Genomic DNA, 27,627 nt, shown 5'->3' on the forward strand with positions numbered 1-27,627 from the left:
TGAGCATTTACCCTTTGGGAATGGGTGATCATTGTGGTTATAAAATACCTAAAACTGTTTGTGCAGATAATTACAATTACTTCATCAGGTATACAATACAGAGGCAGACACAACATACATATTTTAAATATTTCACATTATACAATGAACAATTAGATTTCATTCAATGACTCCCTGTTCAGAAGTGTTCAGTATAACTGGGTTCAGTACTTACTGAAGCAGTCGCTTCTGTTTAATTCCTTACTAAAACAGAATGTATGTTATAATATTTTTCAATACAACAGAAAATTAAATAAGTATTGTAAAATTAATTACTGAATAACATAAGATGATTAGTCTAGAAAATAACTATTTCATTTCGGACAAATACTTACAATAATGCCAACATTTTTAGGTATATTAATCCTGTCTTTATCTCACTGTTTACTAGTTATATCTCTTGCTCTCCCATAAGAGAGCCACCCTTTCTCATAAGCTGTAGGACATATGTCATTATGGGACAGCTGTCATAACACAGGTTTATAGCTGCCAGGAGGGTGGAGGGAAAAAAAGGAAGGATTTAAGCAAAACTGATATAGGAATAAATGTATACTTCACACAGATTAGCTTACTGTTTTATAGATTACTACCCTTTTTCTATCACTATTTGCCTTTAGTAAGACATCAGCAAATCCCACATTGATCACACATACTACTGAGTACTGCCCTGTAAAACAAAACTGAACTACATCGAGCATTGGTTCTATGTGATTACAGTGCAACACAAATCTGTTCTCTCATACAAGCTGCATCTCACCTTTAATGTATCAAGCTTACCCATGTCATCAGGCTTTGTATCTGAACCATTAACTCCTTAATATTACTATAACCTGACTTTATTTTCTTATTGACATTTTACTTACAAAGAAAAGCTATTGGGTATTAAAATATACTTTAAATTGCTTCTCAGGATTTAATGTTGTGTACATTTTTATCGGAGTCTGTTTTATTTATATCATCACGACAGCACTGTACGTCAGACTTAATATAGTAGAAGAGCAATAACATTCAGCTTAAAAATGCAATCCATCAGGCTGCTTGATAAACCACTCAAACTTTATAAAAGCTGCAACAGCAAGAGCTGACAGAAACTTTAATAATTTATATTAACTATTGATGTGAATTATTTACTAGATTCATAGTTAAGAACATGAATGGCCTACTGCAACAAAGCATATGTGACATGAGGTCAAATCCTGACACAGTACGTTACTGGCAGATTTTCTGAATCATGCTGATCTCACGGATAAGGTGAATGCATTTAAGTCACTGCTTAAAAAATAAATAAGCACTGTATTCTTCTCATACTATAAATATGTGAAACAAAACAGAATAAATAACATCAGAATTCTCAACAACACACAGAAGAAACACCCCTTTAATTTGAAAGTTTAAAGAAGTAAAAAAAAAAAAAACTCCCCAGATACCATCTACGAAGAAGCTTAAAATGTCCTATAAAGTAAAAATCTAAATAATTCTCTTTATTAATCTAAACTCCCAGAAACAACCCCCAAACATCTAACACATACATTAATGATGTCACAGTCAAGCTAAGAAGTAACCTTTTGGGATTTTACGTTAGTGTTAATAAGAACTGACCAAAAAGGTGACCGGCACTGGAAACACTATTTAACCACAAAGCAATATCTACTATCAGATTTATCCAATCACAGTTAAAAATTAATGTGTCAGCCAGTTACATTTCTAGGTAGCATCATCTTCAGAACCAGACAACAAATTGCATAAATGTTTATGTATACTGTAAGTAAGCACATTTAAAAAGTTGAACAGTTTGCCATTACTGATTTAGTATGCACCTCCCTTTAACGACTTTACTAAAAGCTTTGCCATCTAAGTTGACATATATATTAAATCTATATGGCAAATATCCTTCAGGATGACTGCAGTTTATACCATCACATGACCTCAACTCTGACAATTTAAAAGAAAATGAACCAGGAAAGCCAAGAAGGTGACTGCATAATTTATTCTTACTTCACTTAAATATGCATATGTTCTTCAAATCAAAACAAAACTTAAATCTGTACTACCCGTCTAGAAAAAGAAAATGGATTATTGTGCAGATAGCTAGAATAAGGGAGAAGTAAATAATTTCAGTCAATATCTTATTTACAAAAACCAAAAATGTAAAAAATGTGATGCAACTCATTTAATAAGTACAGTTTTTCAAAAAGATATCTGTAATATGCATAAACAGTATGGTTCTACTGTGGAATAAAACCCATAGTGAAAAAAATGCAACAGCTCTGCAACCGTAGTTTCAAATTTGGATATACTAGCAGAAGAAAATGTGCTTATTTTGAATGTATGATTGCAAATCGCTAACAAAAAGAATCCAGTCATTAACTGTAATTGCATTATTATTACCATTGTTTAATTATTGTTTGTAGTAGTAGTAGTACTATCATTATTTTAGAGAGGCTAGTATCTCAAGGGTTAATATTCCATATAGGACACAAAAAAAATAACATTAATAAATGGATGTTTGTAGCATTTAGCATCTCCCAGAAACCCATTCAAGTCACTATACAGGACTTTTGCACCCCAGCCCTGCTTTCTCCTATAGCAATTGCCAGTGCTAATGAAATAGCATACAAAATATTCCAGTTTAATTCTCTAATGCTGTAGAATTGTCCCACATTTTTTTTAAATAAGTTAAACATACCAAACACTGCAGGTTATCTCCCAATACCACAAGTTCATTGGTTACACTTATTTCCCCTTCACACCATTACAAATAAATGGGGACTTGTTTTATAAAGGGAAGATTTAATTTCAGTTTATTGAGAGCTTTTGTTTAAACTACAGTCTTGCAATGAGCATAAAAAACCTAAATAAAAGTGGAAAATAAAATCACACGTCTCAAAGAGCAAAACAGGTTAGCGATCATTGTTCGCATTCTTTTTCAGACACAGTACTATAGCCAACACAGCCAGGCCTATCTCTTCCCCTGCGGACACCTCCTGCAGTCTAGAAGTTCATTAAGTTTTATGATCTTCCCAAGCCAGGTCTGCTTACAAGCCTCTCAAAGGCCACAAATCTGGCAAACCATCATGTATGCGATTAGACATTAGCAGTAAATGAATGTCATTTAAGGTTTGTGGTTTATGGTAGTAGTCTGTCTTGGTTTAGGTGTCAGCTGTCAGTTTTTCTTTCTTCAGCAATCCAATAAAAAATAAGCATATAGCAAACAGTACATATCATTTCCTGAAACAGTCTGTATGCATTGTAGTCATAAACCAAAACAGGGCTTCTGTTTTATTTCAAAGGCATCCTTTAGTACTTTAAAACAAGATTAGAATAGCGTAGTACATTATTTTCAGTGGAACAGTTAGCAATATGACTCTTTAGCAAACGATTCTGAAAATCATGGCTTACTGCATTTGAAAGTAAAATTTCTGACAGCTCCATAAGTATTAACCTTTACACATTACATTCCAGTGTTTACCCGATTTCTGTATATTATGATAAAGACATACGTACAAAGACACTGCCTTACTGCAACAGCTTATCAAGCTTCTTAAAATTAGATGCCATGCTTGAGTCTAAATATACTGAATAAATTGATAAGCAACAAGTCTGTCTGATATAACAGTGCAATGAAAATAATACAAAGTACAAAAGGAAGACTATAGGTATGAAAAAATAAGCATTCAGGAAAAGAGTAGAATAAGACTTATGGTAATGGAATAAAATATGAAAACAAAAGATTCTCTGCAGATTAAACACACGTCAAACCACAACAATAAAAAAAGAAAACAGACTGATGATCATGGGGAGACAGACTGATGATCATGGGGAGACACTGGGGCTAAAAAGGGACTTTATACATGTAAACATACATGTGCATATACATGCATTAAAATTTACAGACATGTTTTACAGCACGTAAGTACATGCATGTATACATGCTTCTGTAAGTATGATGAAACTATACAAAATATATCCAAAAACACTTCATATCTGTTAGTTGGCTGAATTCATGCTGCTAGCTGGTTTTGCCTTTTAATATGCAGGATATAAAAGCAATGCAAAATTAAGGAGCTTCTTTTCAGTTCACAATGTTACTGTTAATAACACTACAAAGTTGAACATGTCTGTTTTGTTAAATATATGAAATCTTCTTTCTTCACTCCATTTTACTGGTTGACTCTTTGAAGCATCTTATAGAGCACGTGTGTGTCCAAAATAACTGGTACATACTTTTATAACTTGTCTTACTAAGAGTTCTTGTTGACATTTTAAGTTGCACTACTCCGTATAGAGGGTATCTCAGTATAACTGCACATAATTCTTTGGTTTAAAAAACTAAATACATATACATTACATGTGTATGCACTGCACGCATTATATTAAAACAATACAAAAAAAATCAAATAAGGCAGACAAATACATGCAAATAGCCAGATACACATTTTGATCACAAAATCAAACAAGAGCACCACTGTACAAAAAATCAAGCTATTTTAACCCCATGTCACTAAACACAAACAGTGGTTAAAGGCAGCTTGCCACACCTCTTCCAATGGCCTAACTCCAGGTAAGGATACACAGGGAAAGAAAAGAAGGATCAATCTGCCATCTTCTTCCTTCTTTTTCACTTTCTCAGTCCTTGGGCAGAAGAGAACCTGACTGAGACCCTTTTGATACTGGTGAAAAGCAGTTGTGGGGCACACTGAACCAGTGAGATGTAAAGGAAACCCAGTAAGCTTCAGCATACCTTACAATGGTACCAAACATCTCTGATTCTAATTATGTACTACCAAAAAAAAAAAAATCATCATCAAACCATCTAACAGAGCAAAGCAAGGTTCACATAGTGCCTGGAACAAGATGTCTGGTAAACGAAGCAAATAAGAGTTTGTTTACAGTAAGGTGAAATACTTTTCCAAAGAGGTAGTGAAAAAAAAAAAAAAACAAGTATAAGAAGATACCCATAGAAAGTACTAGGGAGGCTGGGGATTATGCTGCATGAAACATCAAATACTTTTTAATACAAAGGATAGACACCACATGCAGTGAATGTGCAACAGTCTAACTGCAGTCATATGGTTATATCATTGCATGCACTGTATCAATAATATTTATAAATAACTCATTACACCAATATACTTGGGTAATAAACCCCATAATGCACAAGTCAGAACAATAAATATCCATTGCACATATTTCAAAATATCTGTGCAGTCTATACACACATACAAAGGTCATCACATAGTACATATAATTATGCAAACAGCCAGACACCACTATATTATAAAAAAGTTGTTTTACATTAGAGATTTTTTCTACATGGTATAAAAAAAGCATTTCCCCCAATATGAATAGTAAAATGATATAGTTCTCCATACCTATAGCCAGAAAATATTACTACACTGCTCTACTACATCGCTATGGTAAAAATTACATTTCTAAATCAATTTATAAAAGATATCTGCCAGTGCAAAAATGTATATTTTACACAAACACACTCTATGTGACTACCTTTTAGAATATACAAGAACATAGAAGTAATAATCACCTTGACTAATTATTGTCAAGCATTTCATTATTTCCTGCCAAAGGAAAGAAGCAAGCTAAGTCATAACCATTTATAATCTGAATTGCATTCTTAAGATACAAAAAAACCCACACACACACACAACAAAACATTAGCTATTTATTAGGTACATTATTGCAGCTGCTGTGTGAATTGGTGCTCCCCCTAAAAGTATTAGTAATGTGCAGCAGTTATACCATCTGTTCATAGCAGCATAGTAGCTTGTAATGTAAAATGGCCCAATTGTCTTCTCAGTCCTAAATACAGATCAGCTTGTACTTTATTTTTCACTTGTCCTGTAAGGTCCAATGAAGTAGCTCCCTGATGCCCCTGAAGTAATAATAATGTTTCCCTTCAAAATAAAGGCATCCTTCCCTCATCAGGTATAACAGCTAGTAAGCACTATACCCAATTTTCCTCAGTGGAGATCATCTCTTCTGCATAAACTATAAATATAGCCTCTGCTGTTTTAAAATATTTACAAATTAGCAGTATAATCACTTTATATAATCAGTGCATCACACAACATTCAACTGCCCTATGTTTGCACAGACTAGATATTGCTTTAACTACTGCATTAAATTTAACCTATTGCAGCCAAACTTTTCTATTTTTCATATCTTCTGGGAAATGACTGAAATGGATTTATTGAGATCAACTCACTACTCTGTGTATCAATCAATGAAATAAAAAGAAAAAAATGATAGTCAATATCAATATACATAGTGCATAAAAACTGTCTTAAATGAAGTACAAGAAACTGCTGCATGTGTTTACCAAAATGACTTCAGACAAATTATTTATTTTAATGACCTCTAGAAATGTACGTCTGACATTAGATACATCATTTCCTGTTTATAAATTATACTGATTATTAATTTTAATAACACGTACATCGCTTGCTTTCTTAATCTACTGTGAAAAGTTGTTGCAAACCAGCACTTACATTACACACTCATTTTCAAAGTGCTGTTCATGCTACTATGATCGTTTCCCTTTTTCTTATTCATAATTGTTTTTGTTGTGCAAGTGTTACCTCTGTATAAGCTACTCTTTATACAGCACACCTATCACTATTTTCAACATATAAAAAACAAGGAAAGAAAGGCATACCTAGGTCAGATATTACCTTAACATTTTCAAGTTATTGTAGCTTAACACGTAGTTAATTTAGTTTATTTATGTAACAAGTCAACTAAATAGTATGACAGTTCTGATTATATTAACTGGAGACATGGTACAAATTCATGACATAAAAGACATCTGCAAGAAGTCCTCCTTGAATATGTATAAAATTTTCCTGCAATAATAGCATTTACAAACTGATTTTCAAATAATGCACGTAAGTACCATTAGCTTTGCTTTGCAGTGTATATGCTTTCAAAATTGTATACAAGTATAATACACAGACAGACATAGACACACGCACACACATGTCCTAATCAGACTCAAGCCTATCTAGAATACTTTTCAACAGGAAAAAAACATTTTTTATTTCATTTTTTATTTGCTGTTCTGAGTTCAATGACATTTAACAATGGCAAGCATCTTTACTTTTGGAATACATGTTCCTGCCATGAAGATTACAAGTTACTGATAAAATGCATTGTCTTACATTTTTCTTTACTTTAAAAAGATAAGGTCCCTTCCACGTCTTTTCAAAGAAGCAGTCATTTCCAGACACAGAGCATGGTGAAAAGAGCCAGACGAAAAGCATATACATTGCTGCCACTTTTTAGTAGGCTTGGCAAACACAAACATTTTGCAAAGAAACAGAAGTCAGATAACCACAAATACAGATAGCAAGGGTCATATGTGATTATAATAACAAAACGGATTACCTAACCTGAGCATATTTTAAAACAATACATAGCACATCTAAACACCATAAAGTCAACAACAGCAAAATTCAAGTTTGACTGGCGGCACCTGGTCATTTTGTCATGTGGCTAACAACGCATCTCATCTTAAAAGGTGTATTAAATCACCAGTGCCCCAACTTAACACTCTGATATACTCCTTGCATTCACTGTATGTCAATAACAAGTTGCCTTAATATACTACTTTCTTTCTTGGGTTTGAATATTCTGTGAGCAGGTAGTAACTATTACACATTTTCTCAAAGCTGAATTAAATAACTAACACTGATATTTCTACGGTTACCCAGCAATCTGCATATAAAAAGCTACACTACAATATACCCGTATTACAGTTTCATTTCCTGATACTCCTCTTGCTACATTATTAGTGAAATTAATTATGAAATGTCTTGGGTATACTTAAATAATTACGCTAGCTACCCTGTTATAAAGTCTACAATGTGGTGCAATAGAACTGGATTGCAGTCTTCACCCTAAACACTACAATGTGCAACATGCGACTATTTCAATCACCACAAAACTTAACGTTCTGAAGGATTGTGTGTGTGTCTTGTTCATTTAAGTACAGCACAATTTTAGCAAAATGTAACGCAATCGATTTCCACACTACTATAACAGTGATGTCCATACACACATTTCTGTCTTTATAATTAGAATGCCGATTTCAATATGACTTCCTGCAACAACCTGAATAAATGTGATTCTTTTGTACCGAAGATGCTACCTAAACTGGTTGGAAAGACGGGGCAGGACGCATTCATGGGAAAACAGGAATACTTACTTAATGCAATTTTGATAGAACACCAAACACCTGCTTATGTCCCTGTTGTGCCCACCTCCCCTTTTCCAAAATATTACTCTAAAACACGTTACACTTGCCAGCATGTAACATTGAAATAAAGTGGTTAAATATAACAGTTGCATACAAACACACCACTCGTTTCAATGCGCACTATTAAAAAAGTATATGCCCAAGTATTTAATTATCTCATAACTGTATTTAGCTTCCCAAGTATTGTAGGAGTACTGCCGGATTCCATTATTATACACGTTTACATTTATTGGGCAGTACCAGAGTTGTGACATTTGAGCCTTCGTGACATCGGAGCCTTTATACAGCTATTCTTCTAAAGATAATCAGCTAATCTGCCCACGACAATTGCCATTCCGGCGTTGCTCCTTTAAGAAATTGACATACGGATAGGGGAGAGGCACAGGCTGTTAGATATAGCAGCCTGATTACAGCCGGGGGATTTACTTTATGGACAATGATATACGATCATTTTCATCAACATTTCATTTCACAACAGTGTTATGAATTGCTAAATTTACTCTGGATTTATTACAATTTTGATAAATAACAAGAACACGAAAGAACACAGAGATCAAAGATGGCGGTGCCCAGCCTCCAGGAGTAAAGCTGCTTTTAAAGTAACAATGTAAACAATGTATTTTGCTTTATCTGCACATCAAGGAAATTGAAAACCTTACCTGTTTTTTCCTTTATTTCACATAAAACACTGAATAATGCGGGTTTCATTCTGTGGCAATTCAACGCATGCTTCCTACGAAGAAATAACACAAAGGCTCAGCAATTAAATGACATTTGGCCGTCTATTTAAACAAAAAATGGCGCTTAATATTGTGTTAATATAACATTTACATGACTACAAAGTGAAAACTGGAATTCATACCGAGCTATGCTAATGACGGTCTCGGGGAATTAAACTTAGTTCAGTTTAAGGTCTCAGAAAACAAGAGCTACGTTTTTAACTGAGCGCAATCTGCAAGTAAATACAATACTCAAAACATATCAGTAGTCTTAATGTACTTAAAGTATTGCAACTCAAAACATTGCATTTTAACAAGAGTTAATGTAATGCAAGTTGTGAATAACTCTGTCCCTGTAACAGTAAACAAAGTTTTTACAGTAGTCTATTCTATGTCATCTTCCTTAACCTCTTACTGTCTTATTTCATGGTGTCCCACTGACTTCTTATTAAAGATTAAGTCATGCTTTCCATTTGTTTTTGTACTCTTTGAGCCTTGGAAGCACGACAGCAGTGGTGGTCACAATCGGGGACCATTTACTTTTATTTGGCGGTATTACTCTTATTCCGATTTCTCACTGACGGCAGTAGTCACCAGTTACAAAGTAAAACTGGCATTAATTTCAGCAGTTAAAAAGGCTAAACTTGAAAAAAAAACCTTTCTGCAGCAAGTTATGTCACTGCACATGCAGCTTAAAATAAATAATAACAGTCCCAGGTAGAGTTCCTACTGGGATCGACAAGATGGAAAATAAGATCAGCCGTACACATTACTTCACCCTACAATCAGACATCATTGCAGTGAACACAAATCAAGGAGAGTGAAATGCAAACAAAAGTAAATATGCATCTTGGGGGAGTGTTTTCAAAGCTGTCGTTTACACCTTTCTTCCTAAAAGGCAAACAACTCCAATCAAACACATGGCATTGCTCAACAAAGCAACTAAATATATAATATTTTAGGCTACACCAACTTTGCTTGTGCTTCGTCCAGACTCTGGTCAGTAATAGTCATGATCTGATGAAGGATGTCCCCGATGTCCTGTTTCCTGCCGTCCCCGTCTGCCCCTTCGTGCCCATGGGGAGGAGGAAGAGGCATACCCCCTTGCACCGAGTGACCAGCCAGATTTACACCGCCAAGTGTCTGCATCATCCTGGACGGATCGTCCATGCTCCGCCGCAACACACAATGCAGTTTATTTTCCCAGCTCAAAGTAAAAGACAAAAGATTTGTTTTTCAAATCACACAGTTAAGCACATTTATTGTGATAGAAAATATTTCTTTTCTAAGCTGCCAGTGTTGTAGTCAGTTTCAGTTCCTGGTTTCTCGATTTTTTTTCTTTAGAATATAAGCGATCAGCCTTTATTCATGGAAATTGATATTGGTTTTATTCCTATTTCCCTACAGTGTTGGGAATCTTTCACTGTCTTAATTGTAGTCTTCTTGATTTGGTTTTTTTCTCTTGGTGGTCGCAATCTTGACAAATAACTGACACGTTTCTTGTAATTTCTTACTACACATGCAGTCTTCTTAAAATTCTTTTCCCCCGGTCCAAATCGTCTTGTAAACTTGTCCAAAATCCTTAGGAAGTTAGCAGGATGCAAAACCTGCAAAGCCAAGAAATCATAATAAAAATAATGTAAAAAATCCCCTATAACTGCTAATATCAATAGCCATCAAAAGTTTTTGCTTGTTTAGGAAAGAGGAAAAGGGGAGAACTGTAAAAAAATTAATTACATGCTGTAAAGCAATGTGCAAAAAAATCAGCCAGCTGAAATTTATGAGCCCAGCTCTCTGACTGTGTGTGTTTTATGTTGTTTGATGGCCGCTTTGGTGAGGGATTGACAGTCTGCCAATGCCACTCACTCACTGCAGACGTGTCAGAGTTTAAAGGAGGAGAGAAATTAGAAAATATAAATAAAAAATGCAGGCCCCGCCTCCAAGAGGAGGGCTCCTGTGCCCACTCGCAGAAATACCAACAAATAAAGCAGTATTTCTTTTACAATCAAATACCTGAACGAGTACTCCTAATTACATAATAAGATTCATTTTGTTTTATAAACCATGAAAGATTATAGTCTAATTTAAAATTGTATTGCTGCAAACTGATAATAAATTGGGCTTGTTCTCTGCGTTTTAAGGTGCACATTTCTTCAACCTACCCTTTTCCAGTCTATCGGCACCATCGGTAGATGACTGGCTGCCAGGCTACCCATTCGTAGTCTTGAAGTCCATTAGATGACACCAGATGAACAAATCAAAAGACAAAACGTCACTGTTAGGGAGGAGAAAGGCTACCTGCGGAAACATAGTAGGTTGCACCCATCTTAAAGCCGCGAAACTTATGATTCGTTATTTCGAATGGTGACGCTATGAGTTCGCTCGCGCCGCGGCCAGTAGAAGCACAACTCTAGCCTTTCACCTTCTTATTTTGTTGCCATAGTAGCGGCCGATTTGATGGAAGTGGTGGTGCTGCTGTTGCTGGATTCAGCTCGGTGGCGCCGAGCATCATCGAGCAAGTAGTGTATGGGTTTGTTTAAAGAAACAGTACGAGCTAAAGACGAACTTGATCTTGTAAACTTGTCTTGCAATCATCACCTTTAATGCCTTTGATTTAAATGTTATGTTACCTTCTTGTTGTTCAGCTTGCAGACATAAAATGCGTAGTTGGCATTTACAACGATACACGTGGGCAGAGAGGACACCGCTAGAACTGAGGTGTACGTCGTTATGCATAAGCCTCAATGAAGTGTTGTTATTGCTATGTAAACTTTCTGGATCTGTATTTAATGCGACAAAAATAAGCTATAATTGTTGTTCAAGTGAATCTTGTTTATGTACCAACACTGTACATATCGCATAGTTTTCAAATTTTTCGTTGGGTTGTATATTGTTAATTTACATATGCAGGCGAGAGAAGATCACTTTTGCTTGTCAGAAGAGTGATGCGAGTGTGTTTTGAGTAGATAAAGGTGGGGAAAAGTGGGTGCAGTGAAAAATATTGACAGCACATGTGGCAGCGTCGGAGCTGAGGAAAGCGGCAAAGTCAAGTGTAGTTTCAGTATTCTTAAAGGGGGGGCACGAATATAGCATCATTGTACCACTGAAATAACGCATTTATTTGGTACTTGTTTACGTTACAATCTGTATTAGTTGTTATCGGTGTTTTGGTTTCCTGCTGTTGGAAATTACTGTGAGGTTTCATTTAAGAGTACAGTCATTTAAAGTCTGTATTATTTTTTTCACTTTGCCTCTAACTCTGGAGATAAAAGCTAAAAAATTATTAATGGGTTCCTTTCTTTAAACTTGCAGGTGGGTTAGTAAAACATTGTATGTGGAGTAACGTCCCTACTTAAGTTTGCAATTATAAACGCATTTTGATCCTAGTGATTTTTGAGGTTGCGATCGTTTAAATACCACATCTAAAACACTTGCAATACTTGTCATCACACTGGTGCAAACATGTCTGCGCAGTTTAAAAAATGTTAAGTAAACTATTAATGGTCATTGCAGTTAGGGGAAGGTATGAGGTGTATGTGTTTTGTTAGTTGTATAACTGCCCATGCACGTAACAACTGTTAATCCTATTCATTTGAGCAGATCAAATTGTTGAACGTATTAAACTTCTTAATTGAGCATTCTAAAAACAGTCAGTACTGCAGTAAGACCTATCCGACAGTGGCTATGAGCAATTCTCGGATGTTGAAACCTATCACTAAAATCACTCCACACTTCCCCGGGCGCGTCATACATTAAGCTGGTGAGTGGGGATATTCATGTATGGGATATCGGGTACTCTTCTAATAATTTCGGCTTTTCCCGGTTAGGGGTCGCCACAGCGGATCATCTGTCCACTCATGACTGGCAGTGGAATTTTACGGTGTCGAGTTGCCAGCCCGGCGTCCAGTCTTCCACAGAAGGGGCACACTCACACAGCTAGGGCTAATTTAGTGTCCAATCCACCCACAGCATGTCTTTGGGATGTGGGAGGAAATCAAACTGCCACTATACCCCAGGGTTACAGGTATGTATACAATTAATAAAGCAGGTGACATTTGTTTAGTAAACTGCAGCAAATCACTACATTACCCCATGTGAAGGCAAAGGTCTGTAGGCATACAACGGATATGTATGCTTTATCCGTTATGATGCTGAACTTGCAGTAAAGGTTGTGCAGCGAGTTAACAGTTTCGTGCACTATCCTTTAGTTAAGTTTCAATACAAATGGTTCTGTTGGACTTTGCACACTACGGAAGTGTCCCAAGCCCCGTATTGTATGCGGATACACATTCGTGTATTTGTCTCTCACTATCCACGCATACAGATGAACTGTAGTAAAAAATATGTTATCAATGACACAGTGTTGACGAATAACGGGCACATGTCAGAGTTTATGTAGGAATTCATCGGTTTGCTTGTGTTTTAAAGAAATCGTAACACAAGATGTCTGTAGTTTTTTTCCTTGTGTGACATGTACAGAAAGTGTAGATTGCTAGTCAGTCAAACCTTACCACATTCCATGGTGAAGTCTTACACTTTAGCTGGTACTGGTTGCTGTTAGCGGAGTGACTGCCAGACTGTGATAAAAGCTTAAGTTAAGGATAAAGATGCATATAAAGTAATTCTAGTTTGTCTGCAGACTTATTTAAAGGGGTTAATTTAACAAACGTAATTACTACATAATTAAATTTCAGATTTTTTTTCCTGTTTCTTAGATTTCATTTTCACAATTTTTGTGTATATAAAGTACTATTGTTTGGGGGGTAGACACCACCATCTAATTTCCCCATTTGTTATCAATATTGTGACCTCATGAATGATAATACTGTAGGCTGTTTTTTGCTTTTTGAAATTGTTGTTTCTCTAATTCAAAGCATCGTCGTCTTTTTTTTTTTTTCGTGAAACCATTTAAGCCAGTGTGGTAACTCAAGGATAGGTTTTGTGTTGGCAGTGCTTTTTGCAAGGGTGCTTTCCCACTGCTTTAACAGTCAAATATATTTCTGTACATCTTTATTAAATGTGATAAACCTCGCATTAGTTTTTCCATGAATAGGATAGTATATGTGGTGCAAAACTATTTGTATCATGCATACCTCAGGACAAAGAGACTGATCATCATACCATCTTAAATTACATTTTTTTATCTTGTAATAAGCATTTGAACTTATTTTGCATTAGCAGCCTTGCTGCCAATGGCTGTCTTATTTGCTTAAGACAGATTTGTATATTAATTTCAGTAGTTTGTGTGGACTAATTCCGTGCAACATTTGTATGTTGAGTACATTTTTGCATTGGAAGACTGCTCTGTCTGGCTGATACCTGAACTAATAACCATTATCGCATTAATAAAGTTATACTGAAGTACACATTTATTAATTATATTTTGAGCAGACTGTTAACATCACTGGCATCTAGTGTAGAAGTCTGTAGCTATACTGTATTTTCTGTAGTATGGTCTCGATAAATAATTTTTGTAATCCACAGTAAAAAAAAAAAAAAAACTTACACCTAGTGGTTGTGTGTTCTGAATTCTGGTTATCCTAGGTAAGGATGCCCTTATTGTACTACTTAGTTTATATTGCTGCTAAGGTAGTATGTATTTGCTTCAGGACTTCTTCTCCAAGCTAGCTGCAATACTTAGCATAAAACAAAGCCTGTGCTTTACATTCAATTTGTTAGCATTGAAAGTGTGTATGACAGCAGGTACCAACATTATTACTCCTGAGTAGGCATTTCTGAAACACATACACTTGTCAGCAAGTGTTGCAGAATATACTTAAATACACTATTATTCTTTCCTTGTAAACTTCTCTTAATTTCCTGAATTTTTTTTACAGACAGTACTGTTTTAAGTACCCTCGTACTTTAAAACTTCTTTAAAATTACGTTCTGTTCTGGTATGTTTTTTTCTACATTGATTTCTTGGTAATTGTGTATACCTTGTCTTTGCTTATATTTTGGTTGTTTGAATGGCACTTGCACCTTTTTCCTGTACTGGTTACGGTGGTCTTGTCTTTTTATCGTGTTTTTTAGTCGCTGGTGCAATGCAGCATAGTAAGTTTGTTTTATTTGTAGCTTTGTCATGTTACTGCTAATCTTATGAAAGAAATTTGTATTCATATTGCACACTAATAGGAGTACTCCCCAAAAGCCCAATTATTTAATGGCTTCATAATGTAATATACCCATTTTAGTGACTAGACCAACGAAGTGGAGTGACTTGCTTAAGGTTTGATTTTGCACCACCAGCCCTGTCTTTGTGACATCCCAAAGATGTTTATAGATCATTCTAATAACATTGTATCTATTTCCCAAGTATTTATACTAATACAGCCGTAAAGCAAAAAGTTAACTATGAATGTGTGTTTGTTTATATATGTGTGCATATATAAAATATTTGTGCAGCAGTTTTCAGACCATCCTTCAAAGGCCAAGGTACAGTTCCAGAAAAGTCTGTATAGTTCATTGCAACAAGTCCTATTCATGTTGATTTGTTAGGGGCAGAAAATTAGCTGCAATTCCTAAGGTGCCTTTTCACCATTGGATACTCCAGTCTCCACCTTCAAATGTAAAGATTGTAGTTCTACTTTATAAACTGTTTTAGGAATCCATTTGACTATACAGAGTTACTTGTAGAGTGCTCTGGATATATTGGGAAAGTTGTAGTACAGAGTTTTATTTGTGGCAGTCCGCAGCAGTGGTCAAACACTGATGCACCCTTAACATGTAACAAAAGTTCTCTGTGTAGCATGTCTGCTATACTACACACCCAAGTACTAATGCATACATTTGTGAGAATGAGATGTAGAGAGTGATTTCTTTTTAAGAGAAAAATCAAAAGAAAAATAATTTTGAAGTGCAACAAAAAGCATTTTACTTTTGCTAAGGTGCAACATGTGTTGCATTAAAAAAAAAATCTTGTGTTCCTTCCTTTGACAATACCACATCTCAGTATTGTGGAAATACATGGGATTCATGTGACTGTTCTTTTGAAAAAAAGGATGTTAGAAAATAACTTCTCAATTATCTTTAAAGTGGCACACAGCAAGAAGCTGTATGGATTGATGTGTACTGTGCACTGTGGAGTACAGAAGAGGCGGTGATGTATGCCAGAGACTAAAATACTTAAAAGCAATCATACTACTTCATTAAAAAAAAGCAGAGGGAGATATCCGTTACACACTTGGGTCTGTGACAGCACTACCAGATGAGACTCTGGAGGAACTGTTTCTCTGAGAAGGTAGTTTTAAATGTACAAGCTTTTGGGTAGAGTTCATTGTAACACAGTGCAGGACTTCAAGACAGACTGATAACTGGGGAGGTGGATGCAGGGCAGGAAATGCAGATTATTAAGCAATTGTCTATTGTGAAAGATCCGTCCAATTGTAATTAGTCAAAGGTTTGTGTCCAATGGTAGAAGTTTGAGCAGATGTTCAAAGCTGGAAAAGCCTCTTTTACTGTCAAGAATGCACACATGTATACAACAGTTTGGGGCTTCACTCTCACACAAATCTCTGCTGTCTTTAATATGCTTTGTGTATTTTTGTGAAAGAATGGTGTTGATTATTGCTACAAAAAATATTGGATATTAAAATTGCCAAGTCCTGTTTTTACTCCAGAAAGTGTATTGTATCTATAGGAGTTCAAATTTATTCTTTCAAGGTACCATTGACTAGTTTCTATAAAATTAGTTTCTTCATTTTATGTTTTATGTGGATGAAGGTTAAAATATATGGTGTGCACCAATTTTCATATAATGGGGGGGGTTGTTTTACATGTACAGTGGGGTACAAAATCTTGATTTTACTATGTTATTTACATTTCAGGACAACTTTCAGGAGTTTGACTAGTTTTAACTGCACATATTCTCAGTCTCGTCTTTTGTTAGTGCAGTAATGGCGAACCTATGACACGCGTGGCAAAGGTGACGCATCACAACGTTTTGGGTGACGCACCAGTGTTCACCGGCACCCAAGTTACCAAAGAAACTGAATAAACAAAAATACAAAACATATGTGACACTGCACTTATTTATTAAAACTCAACAACAAAAAAGTCATTAATTGCTGTTAATCAAATGCAATGTGTTCCATATTGTTTTTAAGTTAAATTCAAAATTACTATTAAAAGTAGGGTAATTTTTTGGTGCACTGTTTTAAGCCCAATTATCAGTGCACATATTGTTTTCTCTGTTGTAAGTCACTGAGTTTTTTTATTTTACTTTTTAATACATAGCAACACATAATTGGATTTTTTTAAAAAAAATAAATGAATATGTAAAGATTAGTTTTTTCTTTTTTTTGGGGGGGGGGGCACCAGCAGATTCAGGATAGGCATTTCCACATTTTTGACAAGCCAAGCCCAAAAGGCTCGCCATCACAGTGTTAGTGTCTTGGTTAATGAAATGTTGATCTGTCCCTTGCAGTTCTTTGCTTTATGCTCCTTACTCCTTTACTGAATTCAAGTTTTACAGTTTTGGGACAACAGACTTCACAAGCAGAAAAATGTAACACTGATACAGAGATACTAGCAGGAGTACATCATCTGTCAAGGAAACAGATCCTACTTATTGTAAATAAATTGTTTGCTAGCATGTACAAAATAAAAATCTCTTCCTACCAAGAGATGTCTTTTCAAGTTTCAAAAATGTGTCTTCATAAGTGATACATTTCATTCATAATGGTTAACATTTTAAGTGCTATTTTATATAAACAGCTGTGTTAAATATTTGTAATGGTGTTTACATAGTCTGCTTTAGACGCACAATAGACGGAAAGATGAATCCACTCTACTCGTAAAGAAAGATATAACAATGGTAGAATATTTTCCCTTTTTTGGCAAATAGAAAATTTTTTCTGACAATTGCATTAACATTGTTTCTAGATGCATATTTAATATTATGTATATATTGCCTTGATTTTATATTAGAAAAGTTAAAATTATTATGCATGAAAAGAAAATATAATAGTGTTGTATATGCTTGGACAAAATATACTTGTTCTTCTAAATGAGCATGTTCGTCCTTTTCCAGTTATTTTTACTTAGCACTTTAAATAAAATAAGGAGAAGGGACTGGAAAAGACTAAATGATAGCAGAGGTATAGTTGAGTGGCTTTGTTCTTAAATTTATTTTTGGTTGTAGAGCTCAGGGAATATGCATTATCTTAATTTGTTGATGTAACTGATGATAGTTTTGTCTTCCAGCCTTTCTAGAAGATGAAGGTGATTACAGAAAAAAATCTTTATTTCCTCGCCCCTGTTACAAATCTTATTGTCTTAACTAGCAATCAGCTGATTGTGTAACATTCAAAAACGGTCTTCCAGAATATACTGTGTCCAACATATTTAGAGTATTTTAATATCTTTAATTTCTGTATAATGAAAAAATACAGAAATGTGCCTACTGACTCTTGTGGGAAGGACTACTAACCACCAAATTTGAGAATAATGGGTGTACCTGTACAATAAATGTTTGAACAAGTCTGTGTTTCTTTTGAAATGTGATTGTACATAATTGGTTTTTGCTGGCAATTTTTCTCACCAATTACATTTTAAATGCAGCTTCCTATTCATGTGACAGTTATAATTTATTTATTCTTTTCAGTATTTTGGTGACATAGGTCTGTTGGGTGGACATTTTACAGAGGTGACTACAAGGAACAGTTGGGTACATGACTTGCTGAGAGCCACTGTAAGGAAAAAAAAAAGAATGGGAATCAAACATTCGATTCCCCAAATATATGCTCTTTTTATAATATCTAGGTTCTACTCTCTCTTGCAGAACACGACAGAAATCTTGATCGTCCAGGACACGCACAAAATCAAAACATTATGCTTTCGAATTGAGCAAAATGGGTATTTGAATATGTGAACTGTTAGTGTTTTTATTGCAATTCATTTGGGGGATAGCCCAACCTTATTCAGGTAACTGATACAATCTGTAGGTCATATGGTTAGAGAACTTGACTGACCCCAGGATTCACGAAGCCTTTGTGTAAGAGTTATAACTCTTACACAGAGGCTGCAGTTAAACGGAGTGATGTCAGCATGCTCTGCATATTCATGAGAGCATGCTGAATCACACCTAAGTCTAACACGGTCCGTGTAAGACAGTAGGGGGCGTGTCCATAGGCCGAGCCCTGCAAGCAGACACGCCCCCAGAAGTGTAAAAGTGCCCAAAGTAGACGCCCACAACAGAGTCCACGGAAATGTGAATAAACACAACACAACACATGCCCCTACAGACTATAAACATAAAAGAAATATAAATGAACATGTTATATATTTTTTTTAAATTGTAAAGATGTTTAACCGTGAGTGCGCTCGTTTGCGCGGGCGTGCCAGTAAGCAGCTACAGTTAGCAGTCAGTGGGAAAGCATATAAGAACTAAATATGCAAAATAAGCCAGGAAGCAATAGCGTAGCGGTAGAGATGTTGGCGGAAGAGCAGGCATTCATGGTTCGAGCCCCCACAGCACCAATTTTTTTTTTTTTTGCAAAATAAGCAGGAAACAAGTCCCTGACAAATATGTACACATAAAACCACAATTCATGTAAAATGTAATGAAATAGCCCATTTATATTGAAGACATGTGAGATACCAAAAGAAGAAAAAATGCCAGATGTGCTCATAGCTGAGCTACAGTTTAACAGAGTGAGTGCATGTGCCCGTAGATGAGCAGTGGTTTAACTGGTGCAAAATGCGTGCCCGTAGCTGAGCAGTCGTTTAACATGTTGAATCTATGTGCACCTAGCTGAGCTGAGCAGAATATGCGTGCCGATAGCCAAATGAGGCTTAAAGCAGCGTACCCCGTTTGCTTGGAGCTGCGCACCGCGCAAACAAGCTAACAGACGGGCAACGTTGAGCAAGCCGTATCAAAACTTCCTTTACACAGACACACCCCTCAGCATGTCTAGACAGTCATGAAAAATAAAAAGCAGTGGCCAGGTTTGAACCCAGGATACTATACACCATAGTCAAGGTACAGAACCACTAAGCCATGACAGCAGTACCTAGAAATGCAATAATAGCTCATATATAGGAATGAATACAAACTAGAGCATGACAATGCAGGTTTACTGAAGTTGATACAATTCCAAAATGGCCAATCACAGATATGTGCGGGAAAAACGGACTATATAAGCCCCATAGGCGGGAATACACAGCATAAACGATTGTAGAACAGGCCTGCAGGCAGAATGTCAGGAGTAGGAGAGGGTAGTCGCTTTCGAGCACAGAGGTGGGGTGTTGAGGAGTCCAGGTACATGGCCTGGCTCCTAGTCCACAATCATGAGGCCCAACTCATGCAGGGCCAGGTCCTCTGGGGGCATACAGGGCTGAGGCGTGGGACCGGTTGGCTCATGAACTCACCAGTGCCACAGGGATTCCAAGGACAGGTGAGCAGGTCCGTCACCACCATGTGGACCTGAAGAGACGCAAGCAGGACCAACTGAACCTTTGGATCCAGGAGGCCCGGCAAACACCCAACGCCCCACCACTGAGTAAGTAACATTTAATTATGTATGTAAAAAGTTAAACTAGCTGATATTATGGACATGTGTATTCCAATATTACTTCATTTATATTACAGCTGCAGGTGTCCGTTCTGCGAACCGCAGAGCCTATGGCGATAGGCTGGTGCGGTTGCGCCACCAGGCAGGTCAGTAATCCACTACCAGTAACTGTAAAGAAATATCAAAGTATGACAGTCAGCATAAGAGTGCAGTGTAGTCAGTAAGGAATAAAATCTGCAAGTAACAGTGTGAAAGTGTATGCAAGTATTGCTTGATCACAATAGTTTGCAGCCTGTAAGTGTAAGCTAAACATGAAACTGTCTGACATATATCCTGAAATAAAAATGCCCTGCCTGTAAGAAAATAGTACACAACCTGCAGCAGGCTGAAAAGTATAGCTGCAGAAGATGATAAATCACATGTGTGAAATATATCCCTGTGGAAATACTGAAACATGACAGAAGTGAGACTGCTGGAAAGGATTGTAATAACTACTGTTAAAACATGTCAATAAAGCCTAGAAGTACCATCCTGAATAGTAAAATGAAAGCAAGTGAGAGAGTGTGAGAACCAGCAATACAGTAGTAATAACCCCTGAATAAAGTATACTGCAGTCAAGACAGAATGAAATGCATGTGAGATTCAAAACCAAACGGCTAAATCTGTTCAAAGTGTTGCTGCATCTGGAATGTGTATCCCAAAATCAGGATATGTTGCTCTCAGTCTGCAATATGCAGATAGGATGTTTGTCTGATATACCATACATCCACACTTGTCTACAGCCATATAAAGCAAATGTAGCCTAGATGTAGCTGAACAAAGCTAGATATGAATGTGTATGAAGAACCATAAAATGTATATTGATGTTGCATTAACAGTCCTATCACCAAGTTGAAATAGTTAACATATAGGAAACTGTAGTTAGAACAGTAGTGTGTATATAACTGTAGCTATTAGAAATGTACAGCATATGTATTGTTATTCGAAGGTGTTAATATTACTTTCTTCACCCCAACCTATAACTATATATAACCTATTCCACGTGAAAATGGTATGTGCAATCACAATTAACACCCCTGGACGTTTGTCCTGTTTGGTCATATATATTTGCATGTCTGTTAATGCATCTGCCCTGTTCATACATCCACACCTGATGGCCTGTTGCCATCAATTAACCCTGCATGTTGTTGGACGGTGTATTTCTGTTCATATTATGCATGTGTTATGCACGCTGTTCAATGGTGTGAATATCTGGGTGTTTGGGTAATGGGAATACTAATGCATGCTGTTGCAACTAATTGTGAATGGTATTATATGTCACTAACCCAAACTGTCATGACATAATGAAAAACATAGATCGACAGGGAAGGCGGGTTCCAGCGGTCCCACCTCAGCTGGCGAGTGCACCTGGCACTAGTGCCGAGTCCGGACCCTCCTCCGGTGGCCCTGTGCCACCTGCGGGTGGAAGCGCTGCAGGGGATGGGGCTCGCCCCCCCTCTGCAAGTGTGGCCGGAGGAGATCCACCACTCACCCTCCGTAGCGTCCGGACTGTGGTGCGTAGGGAGATTTGGGACTCTGTCCTTGAGCCCCTACGCCAGCTCGAGGCACGGGTGGCGCAACTAACGGGCATGCCCGTTGCCCTGCCTACACAGCCCCCAGCACAGCCCCGTCCTGGGCAGTGAAGGAACAGTGGCAACTGCCTATGTGTGGGGATATCAGTTCCACTGTTGCCATCTGTGGGCTCATGGGCTCTGGATATCCAAACCTCCGTCCCCGTCAATTGTGTAACCCCCCCCACACGTGTCATACACCGCCCCTGTATGCGTCTTGTTTGTCTTGTCTGTTAACCTACCCAACCTACCTCCCCAGCTGTACCGACTACCTTCACCTGACATACCACTCTCACCTGAAAAAAAAAAAAAAGGGCACTCTGTACCCACAAAAAAATTACGCCCCATACATAGCTGCCCATTCCGCACACATGTCTACTGGACATGGAGCCTATCAATTCCAATTGGCTGTACAACAAGTATTATTGTTGTCCTGACACCTCTCTCGGGTGGAAGGTTTCAAATGTCACACCAAATTACATATATATGCACAGCTGTTGCTGATGAAGAAATGGACAGCTATGGGCCTTACCTACATCCCTCCTGCACATCCCAAGCTTGTTTCCCTACTGTCTTACCCTCTTCGTGACCCCTTTTTCACCACTTTCCTGTCTCCCCATTTTTCTTTTCTTTCAAGGAAAATAGCGCGGGTGTGCGCAAGAGTAAGCACGTTTAAGTGGTTGTAATCAGGTGTGCGCTTGTGTGTGCGGAGCTAACCGCCAGTGTGCATGCGTGAGCTCCGCGCAAACCAGCGCTAACCCGGTTACAACTGCTTAAAAGTGCCTTAGTCACTTTGATTGACAGGTCCTGTACTCAGTTCAAAAGAAAAATAAAATCCCACTGTGAGTCCCGAACCCAGGACCTTGGCAACTGTAGTCTGCATGACTTACCACTAAGCCATGACTCTTATACAAGAACATTGTGCTAAAGTAAATACATCATGTAACAGTAGGAATGAATGTAAAGGGAATATAGATGTGTAGTGCACAAAGCATGACATTTAGAATTACAAACAAAACTGGTGGATTTCCATAATAGTAGTGTGTGAACAGAAACAGCCATGCTAGTTGGAAGCTAGTAGGTAATAATGTCACCATAGCACCTTGCAAGACACACACATACTCACAGCAGGATAAGCACTGCCCATACCCCACAACCTCTTACAGGAACACATCTGGACCAAGTAATAAAATATGTGGAGCAAAGGCCCAAAACCAGGGACACATTACAAATAATGTTACAACGCAGACAGTTCAGAAAGTAACAGGGTCTACACTTTGTGGGATGTTTGGAAGGGTATGCAGTCTGGAACTTGAATGTTTGTCACCATATCCTGACTTGAGCCCAGAGTGACTTGCCAGAAAAAGGTGTGCATGAGATATTGACCAAATTATGAGGCAGAATTGTGGACAACCTGCAAATATCTGTACACATGATGGGTCCGACACCACCATATTTGAATAGTTAAGAGCCTAGACATAGCAACAGTGAATGACTTACAGGGATGCCCCACAGACCCCATGTGAAATGTACAAACAGTAGGCAGAAAGGTGTAACACATGCAATGGTAAGTATGGAGTCCGGAAAGTATTCACCACTTGCATGGCAGAAAAAGTGTAGTAATACATATGCTCATGCTAACCCACAGTCACAACTGCAGCATACCAGACATTTTAATGGGTGTACCCCACTGATATGTACCATTCCATGAGGCACATAACAGATGAACCTGAAAGTCTCTGGGGCCTGCTCAGCAGCATACTCAAATACCCTAATAGATGTCAAGGCCCACACCATGGCCAGACCACACTGCATGTTGTAACACCCTAGCAGATATAGCAAGCATTCCAAGGTGTGAATGTACATGGAAAATAGGAAAGCTACAGCAGCACACTACAGTCAGGACACCTAGCAGGCATACAAGTAGTGACTGTAAAGGGCAACTATTGAAGCCTTAGCAACAGAGTGCAAGCAAAAGTGAAAGGAAAGCACACACACACACACACACACACATTAACAGTAGTAGTAGTTGTAGTTGTCAGTGTACATACACAGTTAGTGCAGGAAACTGGAGAAATGAATGGAGGAATGTTAATCTACAACACACCTGGAAATATGAGAGAGATACCAACCTTTGGACTCGCAGAACATTGTCCACAGCATAACAGCATGGTCCGTGCCCTTAACATCTAAAAAGGCTACGCCTATCTCCCACACCTTTTTATAGCACTGTTCTGAAATCACAGTGAGAACTGCAATCAGTACACAACTGGCTGCATGCAATTAGCAAATGCTGGCTAACAATTGGTGCAGAGGCCATCACATGGGCATATGCAGATACGTACAAAAGTATGCTGTACTCCATGTCCACGCATGCAATACTTTCATTGCACCCTGAGAAGGACGTGAGAGACAGACAGAGACAGAGAAAACTGCAATTAAGCAGACAGAAACAAATTGTTCAGCAACAGCTACCTGAAAGCTGACAACTGGGAAGTGGAGCAGCAGGACAGAGAACCAGACAGCAACACAAGCAGCTGTGACAAACACAGGTAATGTAAAGTAATACTATAAAGGTCTACATACTGTGAACCCTCCATATGTGTCATTGGTCTGTATCCATATGTATATGAAGATGTGTAAAGGGCAGGGGACATACAGCAACTATCAGTGAAGGCTGTACATACATTTGTATGTGAGAGCATCTATGTGCACATATCAATGTTGTTTGATTGTAGGTTGTAGTGCCATGTACAAAGTAGGTTACACAGTTATGTATGTTTAGCAGTATGTTAGTGTGTGTATACAGTATGGTAGACAAATATGTTGATATACCTGTCTAACATATGGATATGTATGCATGTCAACATATATATATATATATATATATATATATATATATATATATATATATATATACGTACATAGAGAGAGAGAGAGATGTAGGAATACATAGACAGATGTAGATAGAATATTGTACAAACATATCTATGTAATGCACACATACAGATATAGATATATGTAGATACATATACATAGACAGACTGATCTGACAACCTACAGGTATGATTGTATATGATGACCTGCAACACAGCCTGTCCCACCCCCTCTGTCACTCACACCCCCTCTGTGCCCCCCCCCTCCACATCTATAGCAATATATGTACATCAATATATATATGTGTATATGTATACGGACATATATCTATATCCATATAGACGTATCTATATCCATATAGACGTATCTATATCCATATAGACGTATCTATATCCATATAGACGTATCTATATGCAGATATCTGCAGATATCTATATGCAGATATCTGCAGATATCTATATGCAGATATCTGCAGATATCTATCTGCAGATATCTGCAGATATCTATCTGCAGATATCTGCAGATATCTATATGCAGATATCTGCAGATATCTATATGCAGATATCTGCAGATATCTATATGCAGATATCTGCAGATATCTATATGCAGATATCTGCAGATATCTATCTGCAGATATCTGCAGATATCTATCTGCAGATATCTGCAGATATCTATCTGCAGATATCTGCAGATATCTATCTGCAGATATCTGCAGATATCTATCTGCAGATATCTGCAGATATCTATCTGCAGATATCTGCAGATATCTATCTGCAGATATCTGCAGATATCTGCAGATATCTGCAGATATCTGCAGATATCTGCAGATATCTGCAGATATCTATCTGCAGATAACTGCAGATATCTATCTGCAGATATCTGCGTCTATCTGCAGATATCTGCAGATATCTATCTGCAGATATCTGCAGATATCTATCTGCAGATATCTGCAGATATCTATCTGCAGATATCTGCAGATATCTATCTGCAGATATCTGCAGATATCTATCTGCAGATATCTGCAGATATCTATCTGCAGATATCTGCAGATATCTATCTGCAGATATCTGCAGATATCTATCTGCAGATATCTGCAGATATCTATCTGCAGATATCTGCAGATATCTATCTGCAGATATCTGCAGATATCTATCTGCAGATATCTGCAGATATCTATCTGCAGATATCTGCAGATATCTATCTGCAGATATCTGCAGATATCTATCTGCAGATATCTGCAGATATCTATCTGCAGATATCTGCAGATATCTATCTGCAGATATCTGCAGATATCTATCTGCAGATATCTGCAGATATCTATCTGCAGATATCTGCAGATATCTATCTGCAGATATCTGCAGATATCTATCTGCAGATATCTGCAGATATCTATCTGCAGATATCTGCAGATATCTATCTGCAGATATCTGCAGATATCTATCTGCAGATATCTGCAGATATCTATCTGCAGATATCTGCAGATATCTATCTGCAGATATCTGCAGATATCTATTCGCAGATATCTGCAGATATCTATCTGCAGATATCTGCAGATATCTATCTGCAGATATCTGCAGATATCTATCTGCAGATATCTGCAGATATCTATCTGCAGATATCTGCAGATATCTATCTGCAGATATCTGCAGATATCTATCTGCAGATATCTGCAGATATCTATCTGCAGATATCTATCTGCAGATATCTGCAGATATCTATCTGCAGATATCTGCAGATATCTATCTGCAGATATCTGCAGATATCTATCTGCAGATATCTGCAGATATCTATCTGCAGATATCTGCAGATATCTATCTGCAGATATCTATCTGCAGATATCTATCTGCAGATATCTATCTGCAGATATCTATCTGCAGATATCTATCTGCAGATATCTATCTGCAGATATCTATCTGCAGATATCTATCTGCAGATATCTGCAGATATCTATCTGCAGATATCTGCAGATATCTATCTGCAGATATCTATCTGCAGATATCTATCTGCAGATATCTGCAGATATCTATCTGCAGATATCTGCAGATATCTATCTGCAGATATCTGCAGATATCTATCTGCAGATATCTATCTGCAGATATCTATCTGCAGATATCTGCAGATATCTATCTGCAGATATCTATCTGCAGATATCTATCTGCAGATATCTATCTGCAGATATAGAGAGAGAGATGTATATAAATTCTGAGTGAGGCACATGTGTACAGATGTATTGCAACAGGTGCCTGGTGACAAAGGCATGGAATGAACACCAGTGTCAAATCCGGAGTACCATACCACATTCCAGATCACCTACACCAGTAACCACCAGATATGTGATTGGCTGCCCACCACTGCATGTGTCAGGGGTGAGCAGGGTCAGAAATGTGTACAATAGTGGCCCCAATGATATTCACAGTGGCACACTATCCCTGGAATACCTGCACATGGTATGTGTCAGCGGACATGGTGAGTCAGGTATGGACATGTAGGTCGGTGTACCCCTGCACACCACATAATGGATGCCATGGTATGGACCTCACATGACAGCTACAGATATGGAGAAGGACACAGTGACATGTACAACACTGTGACAATGC

At 37.5% G+C, this 27,627-nt stretch overlaps 1 protein-coding gene across 11 annotated transcripts in view; it reads right to left on the bottom strand.

Moving 5' to 3' along the window:
* PBX3 (PBX homeobox 3) overlaps nt 1-11,107 on the bottom strand; it is a 472,198-nt gene extending 461,091 nt beyond the window's left edge. For 4 of the 11 annotated variants that reach the window (XM_044058211.1, XM_044058213.1, XM_044058212.1 and 1 more), the window contains exons 1-2: nt 10,004-11,104; nt 8,971-9,044 (exon numbers count right to left, since the gene is read on the bottom strand). In XM_044058211.1, coding sequence (XP_043914146.1) covers nt 8,971-9,044; nt 10,004-10,200 — 271 coding nt within the window. In that variant the 5' untranslated portion in view covers nt 10,201-11,104. Of the gene's footprint in view, nt 1-8,260; nt 8,281-8,970; nt 9,045-9,173; nt 9,368-9,796; nt 9,822-10,003 lie in introns of those variants that run through there. The other 7 variants (XM_044058207.1, XM_044058206.1, XM_044058204.1 and 4 more) reach the window with 6 other exon arrangements.
* Nucleotides 11,108-27,627: the final 16,520 nt, after the last annotated feature.

Source organism: Protopterus annectens, chromosome 16.part0, assembly GCF_019279795.1.
Source record: "Protopterus annectens isolate FY-2018-M chromosome 16.part0, PAN1.0, whole genome shotgun sequence".
Lineage (NCBI taxonomy): Eukaryota > Metazoa > Chordata > Ceratodontiformes > Protopteridae > Protopterus > Protopterus annectens.